Below are 11,205 nucleotides of genomic sequence, written 5' to 3' on the forward strand. Positions count from 1 at the left end.
AGTGACAATAGTTAGACATAGTGGTCCCTAATATACTTGTATAAATTTGCAGTAGGTGAAGCCTAAGAGGTGCCATGTGGGTGGAATACCCCAATGCCATCACCTCCTGCCTGTGTCAGACTTTGCAAATCTTCTAGCAGACAGCAGCTTCCTACACTGGGGAAGCACCAACTGCATGATGTACTAAAAGCTCTCCTACAGTGACACTGTTTTTGAACTGTTGCCAAATATCAACTTCACAATTAACCTGTGCTAGCTCCTACTGACTCAGTTTTGTGGAAAAATTAGTCTTGAAATAGTTAATGACATAAGTTTGCAGAGTTATAGTAGGAGGCTAAAGAACATAGACTAAGCAGAATCTCTTTGCAGTGGTGTCCTGAAGCTATTCAACCTATTTGCAGAACTCACAATTCTTAAACACACGTATTCTCAAAAACGGAGGCCCCAGAAGAATTCACAGTGGCCTCTGCATCGTTTTTCAACTAGATAAAAACACTTTTATTTCTTGTTAGTAATCTTCTGCCCAACAGCTAAGAAACATATAACTAATCATTTTAATTTCTGTTTTAGCTACTCCTTAACCCAGAAATACTTTCTATGATCCAGAATCCTGAATTTTACAGTTACTATTTTCAATTCACAATCTAAAGCTACTTCTGATAGAAGAATCTGCACCGAAATGAAAAGATAACTGGGTAATACTAGAAAAGAAAACATTGGGGACCATAAATGATTAGGTGATGAGAGCTTTTTGATTCAGACAGCTAATATGCTGGTAAATTTACAAGCACAACTTAAAGTGTTATAGGAAGCATTATCAAGTAATAAATCTAACTTACCTGTGAAGAGCTTCTGTGGTAAGCTGAGTAGTGAAGTGGTCCAGAAATAGCAGTATCATGTGGTAAGGATGGATACTGACTCTGCATTGGATGGGGATGCTGGTTGCTATAGCTACCATAGTTGTAACTTCCTGTGTATCTAAAATCCATTAAAAAACACTGTTTAGTATGCGTAATTATTGTATGCCCACTAATAATTCTGGAACTTTTACGAAACATGCAGTTGCACTCTTTCTGAACAGGAGAATGGTATTTTAAATAACCTTTAAAAAAGGTATTTCCCAGCTCAGATGGGAAGCAGATGCCACTTAGTGAAAATATGCATTCAACACAACAACAGATAGAGACACTCAGCAAGGTTCTGTGACTTGTTTTAAATTGCAGATTCATTTGTGCCCTTTCTAAGAAGAAAGTGTCTTTCTCTTTTATTATTATTTTATTGCAATGTTTCTAGTAAATTGCTATCCAGGCTGAGGAACTGTGGTGAGATTTACTTAAAGGACTATACTGTGGAGTTCAGCTATGTTCTAGTGCTGGGGTCAGAGGTCCCTTTTTTTGGAGGGAGAGAGATGTATTATTTTGCATCTAAAGCACTCAACATACAGCTTTAGCACAGCTGACTGAAGAATACAGAAGTTTGAAAGTTCTTAAGAGAATGCTACTTGAAATCATAGAATAGTTTAGGTTGGAAAGAATCTTAAAGATCATCCAGTTCCAATTCCCCTGCTATGGGCAGGGACACCTTCTGGTCAAAGCCCTATTCAACCTGGCCTTGAACGCTGCCAGGGATGAGGCAGCCACAACTTCTCTGGACAGTTCTCTGGGCACTTCTCTGTGCCAGTGTCTCACCACCCTCACAGTAAAGAATTTCTTCCTAATAATTAGTAACTGATTTAAACCTACCCTCCTTCAGTTTAAAACCGTTACCCCTACTCCTGTCACTACACTTTCTAATGAGGAGTCCTGCTACAGCCTTCTTGTAGGCCCCCTTTAGGAGCTGGAAGCTGCTCTAATGTGTTCCCAGAGCCTTCACTTCTCCATGCTGAACTACCGCAACTCTCTCAGCCTGTCTTCTCAGGGAAGGTGTTCCAGCCCCTGAGCATCTTCATGCCCCTTCTCTCAACCTGCTCAGTGAAACATGATGAAATACAATAAAGCACAAAACATTATAAATAAACAAGGTAACTTATTAATTGTGTGAAGGGGAAGATGGTTATTTGTAAAGACTTTCTTTTTCTGGAAAATTCAATATAATTTTTACATTGGGTACAGTTTAAATTTCTGTTATTCTTTTGATCTTATGATGGTGTTCCAGAGCTACCATGTCCTGTCTTATACCGTACAATGCAGTATATTGTAAATGAAGGCAGAGCACCCCTTCTAAAAATATTTTTGGTGTATAAGGCCTTATGTTCATCTTCATTGTTCAACACTGAATTCTCACTCTTCTGCTCACTTAGGCTTAGCTGTAAATCTGAGTGATTTCCATAATCCACCTCAGACAAGCTGGTGCCCAAATAAAATGACTTTAATATCTCTCTGTGCACAGTGGAGGAGAGGAATGGCTATGCTATGGAGCTGTTGCACACTGTGGTAGGCAGACATCTTGTGTTTTAATTCCTTCAACACAATAGACTGGTAAGTAAGATGTGCAACAGATGTTTTTGGCAGTCTGCATAAGCCTGACATGGACAGAGCAGCCTTCTTTGCTTCAAGAAGGTGCTGGCCTATCTAATCCTCCTGTAGTCTGGGTACCCTTGGACTCCCAAATGAAGCCAAGTCCTGTAAGGCAGTGTTTGTGCTTCATGCTTTCTGTAGTCATTAAGGATGCTGTGTCCTAGTCTGGTTGCTATTAATTTTGTGTCCTTCCTCCACTCATCACTTATTGCTAAAGTATAGCACTTTAATGCACTTGGGCATAGGGTGGTGAAGTTTCTTATCCTAATCTCTATTGTGTACTTTTAGTCCAGGAAGCTTCCTCTTTCTCTCTTCAAAATCAGAAGAGAGAGCACTGACAACCTGAGAAGATGAGTGTGCTCTTTCAAGGCTAGTATTCTGTCCAGATTTTAAAGTGCTTGGTTGAGAAACCTTACATCATTCTAAGAAGAAAGTGTACCAGAAAAATCCAACAAAAAAGTTTTCTGCCAAGTACCGTGTCTTACAGTGCCTTCTGAACCACATCCATAGCTATTGAGTAGTGAGGTTTCAGTCAAGTGTCTTAGCGTTGCGGAATATTGTGATATAAAGTGCTATGATCTTTTACGCATTCTCTTTCAAGACGGTTTGGAGACTTTATAATTTACAGAGGATTGTCTTTAATGGGCAAGACTTGTAGGAAGTCCAGCAGAACTTCTGTTAGGAAATTTTCAGGTATGGTGAGTGGCCAGGAGTCTGCATTTGGTGTGAAGTTCACCTACAGCAGGGGAAAGGTTTGTTGTCTCCATACTGCTAAGCAATCCCAGCTCTCTCAGCCTCCCTTGTATGACAGATGCTCCAGTCCTGTAGTCACCTAAGTGGCCCTTTTCTGGAATTACTCCAGTATGGCTGTGTCTGACTTGTACTGGGGAACACAGAACTGGATCCAGAAATGATCCCAGCAAGCTGAGCAGAGGAGAAGGATCGCCTCACCTGAGACATGGTATATTAGGGTCATTCTTTGGGGACATCTAACCTTTTGACACAGAAAAACAGGAATCAGAGAAGAAATCTACTGAAGCCCTCTCTTTCATAAAATATTCTCCAGGCCTACTGTGTTTTAAAATAGAATTAAATGAGCTTATAAAACTGATATATAATATAAGCATGCAACAGTAACAACAGCCAAAGAATCATGATACTAGCAACAGACTTACTATGTCAAGAGACCGAGTTCATTGTATTTCCCAAAAAATCCCTAATCATAGTTTTATCAAAAAACAAACAAAAATCCACAAACAAGCAAAAAACCTTCCAAAAAAACTGTCCACTGGGATAGGACTTACCCATGTTCTTCTCTGTGAGGATAAACAGGTATCCGGTGTGTGACAGATGATGATGGTACGTGTGGACTTCTCATGCAGGGCAACTGTTGGGAATTTTCAGCAGGTGACCCAGCAGCTGTTGTCACAGTGTAGGTGAGTGACCACGTGTAGGACTGCATAGCCCCTGCAGGAAAACAAGCATTAAAGGAACATGGGCTGTCATCCATAGAGGTGTTATTCGTTGAGACAGTTATAGGAAAGCAACCAAACAGGCAATGATAACAGAAACAGCATCAAATACATTGAATTAAACAGCCATATCTGAGGAATAAATAAGAATACAAATAGACCAGCTGGAGCGTGCAAAGGTCCAGAGGTAAGAGATGTATCTGGAATGACTCAGCCTGTGAACTTTCAGTGTGGTCTTGAAATAATTTTTCAGAAAGAACTGGGATGGGATTTAGAAATGGAGGAACACCAGTGCTGGAATTTCTGAGGCACGATGCAGCAAACCCTGAGGTCTCTCCCACATGGAGTGGGCTGCTGGCCTGTTTAGCTCTGAAGCTGATCAGGCTGGACTGAGGCAGGAAGTATGATCGGAACAATGAAGGATTAGAAAAAATGGGTATTGCGCAAATAAATTTCTTGACTCCTTTTGCAGTTTGTACTTGTTCCACCCAACTAGGTACCAGCTCTTGTAGTGGCAACACAGTGGTAGATCTCCAAGTTATAACAAATATATAGGGACAGAAATAGCCTAGATGTTTTCTTCCCACAAATAATGTTTCTTTCTTCTTTCAAGGCGGAAGGGACTGGACTTAATTTATTTTTTCATGTAGAGCATTTGTGGGAAGAGCGAAGCAAAGAAGTGGGTTTTCCATTTTGCTTGGAAGGTGCTGAGTTTTTTAATCATCCTGATCCCTTCCAGGCAGGAACTCCAGATTCATGAGCCAGCTGCTGAGAAACCTTTGTCCTTTGCACACACCCCTTTCACTCAGGAGGCTGACAGATCCATTGTTCCAGTATAACATAGCTCTTGCTGGAGGTCATGACCATACTGGCTGAGATTACCCTGCAAATGAGGACCAGAACACTGAATTTAACCCAATGCGAACACTAGTTTGGGGGTCTCTGGGCACTCTTGACTCTTTTTCACTAGCTAAAAGGAATTGCAGGAGGTGACTCGGTTTTTTCAGTGTGGATTCTAGGACTTCCTGTAGTATGAAAGGGCCTAATTCAGTAGGGGAAGTGATTGTATTACCAGGTCTGTGTTCAGTCCATGGTTTTGGGGAATGAAAAGCCTATCTTGGATGTGTATAATTTTCTTCAGGTGTGTGTGATTTTATTTGGGGAAAATCAGACAAATTATTTTTTTTTTAAATGGGAAATGTTGAATTCTGGGACTGAACAAAGGTATTCTAAACCTCGTAAGCCAAGTCCTGCATCAAATACTCCAGCACAGTGTGATTTGGTGCTTTACACTACAGACATCCTTGGATGTGTTGTTGTCAAAGATATTTGGACTAGGTCTGCTTTTACATGCCTGTATTTTCTGTCACTGATTCTTGGATTTTTAGTCTTTCATCTATTCCCATTGCAGGGGGCCACTGAGATTCCTGAGACCAGAGAGAAGTTAGTTCATCAGGTTTCCTGAGGATGTCATGGTTCCTTGAGTTGAAGAAAATCTTTAAGGAAAATTATCTTCACTAGAAAAGAGAGTTTGTGTGGAAGGGGGCAAAACTATTTATATGGTCACCAAATAGTTTCATTTGAAAGTAGGAGAAAAACTGTTGAAAATGTAAGTATCAACAACTAGTCTGTGAAATATTTGTATTTCAAAAGGTCAACTTATTTTCCTTGTATTATTTTCCAAAAGAAAATTTGAAACTTTCTTTCGGAACAGGCCTAAATTCAAAAGGCAAAATCAAAAGGAAAATGAAGAAAAGAACAACAAAGGTGGTAAAAACCCCCAAATGCGTATTTTTAGGTAACATTACTGTTGGATTTTGAGATTATTTTCACTTTTTAAATTCACCATAAAAAAAGTTTTACTTTGACTTGATTTTATTTTTTTCCAAGGAAAAAACTGCCATTGATCCAAAAATATATTCCTAGCTCTATAAAGAAGTGGTAATAACAGGGCCAGCAGATCCTTTGCATTTTACTAAATATGGTTGATTTGTCTGTCCCTAGCTATTGTGACAGCCTCCTCTTCTTTGTCTGAAAAATAGTAGGGATCTTATCTCAGTCTGAGGAAAATGAGCCAGTCTAGAACAGTGAGTTATTTCATGTGCTCCCTTTGGGAAGTCAGACTCCTTGGATGAGAGGACTCGGCCACTCCTGACATTCAAGTCTAACTGGAATTTCAATTTTAAAATAAATGTTTAGGGTGTTCAGATATGGTTTTTTTAAGGATGTTCTTGGGAATCTACAGCTGCCTCACTCTCTCTGCCTCTGTGGAAGGGATCCCATTACTTTCAGTGACCTAGTCACAAAGACAGAGAGGAAGGACAGAAGGTGAAAACAGATTTTGTGTTTTCTATGATTTTGTGTTTTGTATATGATATATACATACACACAGTGTGAAAACTGTGTGTATGTATATATCAGGTCAACCAGAATACTGACAACATTGTGGCTGATGGAAAAGGAGGAATCGGGTGAGTTGGAAGTTTTTCATAGTCAGCTTTTTAATACCCGCCTATGCCCCAGTTCTACATGATTAATTTCCTCAGCTGGCTGCAGAGCTGAACTCCAGGAGATTAAGTCTTTTTTAGATATGGCTCAACCCAACTGAAGTGCTTTCTGAAATAAGCAAAAAACAATAGTTATTGAGCAACATTTTGCTCTGCTTTGTGTTCTGAACATTCAGGATTTGATTAAAATAAGGAAGTTCATTTATTATCACTCCTTCTTTTCCTTTTTAATGAAAAAATTGATTTTGAGGATACTAACCAAGAGGCCATCTAACCTGCAGGAGAGCCAAATGTAAATGGAACTGCTATCAGTCTAAAAACGTTCCTGTTATTGGTGCCATCATGTACACTACTGCAGAAAGAAAAAGTTTCTTCATGATGCTGCATTTTATCTTTGCTTTCTGCTTGTGCAAATGACCACCCAGGTAAAAGCAAGACACTCATAGCACTGTGAATTATCTCTGCTAGTAAAAGTGGTACTGTCAACCTCAAGCAATCAGAAATCTGTAGTCAGATCCCCAATCTGCCCTCACACAATGAAAAGATTACTTTAACTATCAGCTTTAGAATGAAAACAAAAATCCTTCAATTTTGAAGGGGAAAATTGCCTTTTGAAATTGGAACCTTTGACTTTTACACTCTGCAGCTATGAGAATTAAATTGATTGTTGAAGAAGAGCTGATATTCTTATATATTCATGTAAGTCCAGAAGCTGAAGCTTTAGGAAGAAAATAGAAATTTGTTTTACTTACACACGCAAATATGAGAGGTAATAGCTCTGTGCAAGTACCTCCTGTGCCAGATTCCCATAACTTTAATACCTAGCCTAGACTGGGAAGAACAGTGACCTTAAATGACCATTGCTGACCTGAAGACTTATATCACAGACATTTCTTCAAACTAAAATTTACTAACATATTAGGAGCTACTTACAATTCAGAGTTCATTTTAGGTTGTCTGAAAGCCATTGCATTGACAAATGAGTAATCACAGCTTTAAGAGGGGCTTTAAGAAAGAATAGCATAGTCAGCCATATAGCTATTACTTTTATTACAATATTGTTGCAGTTTAGACAATCATTAATGTGGCCTTTGTGATTTAGAAAGGATGGAGACTAATTGTCCTTTTAAATGTCTCGTAACTTAACAAAAAGTTTTAAATACAATGTTAGCTGAGCCATGCCAGATGTTCTACTACAGAATAGATAGGATTTATCTATCCATAGAATGGATAGGATTTATTTTTCTTTTGCTCAGTATCATGTAATTGCAACAGTTTAATTTGATGGCTTTATACTGACCACTGACTGAAGGCAAAAAGGTTATAACGCAAGTTTAATAGTTAACTTTTATTGCGAATGCCACAAGCAAGAAAGAGTTAATGATGCCTTAAATTAGGGAACTGAGAGCTAGTGGTAACCAATGGAACAAGTTCTCACAGTCTGCAAAACATTTGCAGTCTTTTACATTTACCTCTTAAAAGACACATAAGAAAATCAAGAGTGCACTTTAAATATATCTCTCCACAACAGAGGTTTGTCTTCCAAAATATTCTATCTATTACTGCCACAAATCTGTATGTGGAATAGTTTGATGTAATACATCTTCAGCACACCTATTTTAAAGGATAGTGATTTCCTACAGCTGAAACACAGTTGCTAATGATTAGCAAACTAAAAAGCTGATCAGTTTATCTACATGATGAATATAGACAATGAAGGTAAAACTAGTTGCCCAAATTAAGACCACAAAATAGTCACATACTTATATTTAATCTTGACCACTACTTGCACTGACAAATTTGGCTGTTGCAAGGCAAAAATTATTTTCACATTCACAAAAGTGAGACTATACCGGATGGTAAGAATAAAATCCAATTCAGTGAAACAAAAGTTTTTAAAACAACCTAAAAATGAAAAGCTGGGAAAAAAGAGAGAGCCAAAATAATAAAAAATAGATTTCTTGCTTAAGAACTTCTGTTATGGGAACAACTACATGAAGTTATACTGCCTGTACTGTGGGAGTAGGTCCTTCAACCATTGTTCCCAAATGATCCTGTTTCTGTCTTGAAACTTCACCTAGCAGACTTGGGCCTTACCAAGACATAAAAAAATAGAGGGAGAGAATAAAATAGACTATAATAAAATAATAACATGAAAACAAAAAGACTCATAATCAAATTTAATTTGTAATGTTTGTTTAAGTCCATTCCCTTTCATTACTGGTGGGATTCAGGAAGGTTACATAAGGTCCATGCAGTTCCCAGGTCTGCCAGATTTGCATTTGTATCAAGTAAGCTGAAAGTGGAAGCTCAGATAGCTGACAAAGCTTACTGTACGGAATAAGCTTTTGGTTAGTAGTTATGATAGTCACACAGAGTTACAGTCTCTGCAGCCTAAGCACAAGTCCTTCAATTCTCCATTCTTGTCAATGGCACTGGAGAGTACAGTTCCCTACTGTGCCTTTTACTTCTGAGTACAGTTCTGCACCATAGAGAGTTCTGGTTATAACATCACAACAATCCTGTTGGATCAAGTTGTCCACAAAATCAATGTTTCAACAAAACTCAAACATATACACCACCTCCACTGTTGCCTGATCTAAAACAGTGTGCTCACCTGCAATATCTAGGAATCATGTGCCTCTTGTCTAACTGATCTAGGGATAATACCATCCTATTTCCCTCCTAAATATTGTATTTTCTCCAACAGTGATAAAACCTTAAGTTCTGATGAAGGGATGAAAGTTCTTAAATCTCTTCCCACCACAACTATACATTGTGCTCCCCTGTGGCACCTTTGAAACAGGAAGAATATTTGTCAGAAAGATTTAGCCATTGCCAAATTCCCCAGTGTGGTAAATCATCACTTTCTGACATTCTTTCAAGAAGGTTTTATAGCTTTTCTAGTATGCAACAGAAGTGATAGTTTCCACATTCTGATTATACACTCTTTTCACTGGGAAGCAAAGCTGGAATTTCACTGTCTAGAAGTCATTCACATTTCTGCTTTCTTTTCCACAAGTTAAGAAAAAACTGTCTTTTGATCATACAGACAGAATGTCCTGCCCATATCCAAAAGATAATTAGTAAGTTTCACATTAGAGTACAGAAGATAGTTGCCCGTTTATACAGACCAAACAAGAAGCTGGTTAGTGGGGTTTTTTTTTGCTTACTGTTTTCTGTCAATCCTGCCCACAAGTAGAATACTTTAAGCACAGATTTTTTTTAACCTGTGGGTTGAACAGTCTCTGAACCAGCCTCTGCACCAGAATACAGCCACTTCATAAATTGCCATATAAAGTATGCAACTGAAAACAAACTTCAGACATGCACTTCCTATATCAATGATGTGTAAAACATTCCCAAGGGAAACTTGCACATCTATTTAGACATATTTAAGCCTCAAATACGTGGAAAGAAATCCAGTTCCCATTTTAACCACTAGGAATTCCTGAACCAAAAGTGGTTTAGGATTTTGAAAACCTCACTGAACCTTAAAATATCTGGCATGTTTCCTTGAAGTATGTAAAATGTCCAAACATCAGATCTTTTTCCTGTTAGACTGCACCTCGTGTTTGGATACAGTGAGGTCATAACTGATACTTTAAACAGATTTCTGTTTGAGAAGGCTTCTCATCTCTTGAAAGCGAGCACATTATGTTCTTAGGCTCAATTTCAGGTAACCAAGTGCAAAAACCATGTTCAAGCAGATCCATCTGCCATAAACCTACCTACCTGTTGTAGCTGCTATGCCATTGTACTCTGGGGACTGATTGCTGACGAGTGAGGGGGTAGAGGGCACTTCCACTGTGGTGGCTGATTTAGCTGGGGAGAACGGCACTGGGGAGGGAGTTGGAGGAGCTGGTTCACTCAGAATAATTTCATCTCGTATTTCTGCTGCAGAATGAGAAAAAAAATCATCAAGCACAGTTAAAGGTAGAGACAAGGAACACTGAGAAACTACAAGAAAAATTAACACAGCTAAAATCTGTAGGCTGCATTTCAAGAAATGCATCACAGGAATCACAAATCTTCAAAAGAAATTCTTCTATACCATTCAGCATTACAGCCTTACCGTGCACCTTTATAAGACCTCTTAAAGGAAAGTGCTACTTTTCCTATGGTATAGATAGGAAACTTGTTCATAGACAGCTTAAGACTTATATTCTCAACATACTATTTGATACCTAAAATTAAGAGTCCAGTCTGAGTCAGGCACTCCTACTCCTTCGAGAGACATTGGAAAGAAACATAAATCTTCAGGGATTCCACTGGCTTTTGGTCATGACCTTCTTTCCTCACTGACTAAAGATGATGGCCCTCTGGATAATTCTAGCTGCTAAATGTATGTGGAAAATATACAAGGATAAGCAACTTGTTTGTCAAAAAGCAAGAGGCTACGGCAGGGCAATGAATTAAATCCAGGTCTTTCAACACATAAGAGATACTACCTTAATCACCAAAATGTTATTCTTATAGATCTACAGGATGACAAATTAAGCTACAGCTAAAATGGAGAATGGAACTTTCCAAAGGTGACAGATGTGTTAAACTTGCCAAAAGTAATGGGAGGTGCAAGGAAGGAAGACCACTGAGAACCCCTAATTATAAGGTGGTTGGCCTGAGCAGGACTAAAGGCAATCTCTGCTTGCTTCTTTTCTGGCAAGACTGTGTAGGGTGGAGCAGGACTCAGAATCTGCTTCTGTACAG

General features: G+C 38.7%; 1 protein-coding gene across 1 annotated transcript in view; it reads right to left on the bottom strand.

Annotated features, from left to right (window-relative positions):
* RFX4 (regulatory factor X4) overlaps positions 1 to 11,205 on the bottom strand; it is a 91,966-nt gene that overhangs the window by 10,206 nt on the left and 70,555 nt on the right. Inside the window, exons 15-17 of the mRNA XM_005150423.2 lie at positions 10,231 to 10,392; positions 3,821 to 3,983; positions 840 to 978 (exon numbers count right to left, since the gene is read on the bottom strand). Of these exons, the coding sequence (XP_005150480.1) occupies positions 840 to 978; positions 3,821 to 3,983; positions 10,231 to 10,392 (464 nt within the window). The remainder of the gene's footprint in view (positions 1 to 839; positions 979 to 3,820; positions 3,984 to 10,230; positions 10,393 to 11,205) is intronic.

Source organism: Melopsittacus undulatus, chromosome 5 (assembly GCF_012275295.1).
Source record: "Melopsittacus undulatus isolate bMelUnd1 chromosome 5, bMelUnd1.mat.Z, whole genome shotgun sequence".
NCBI lineage: Eukaryota > Metazoa > Chordata > Aves > Psittaciformes > Psittaculidae > Melopsittacus > Melopsittacus undulatus.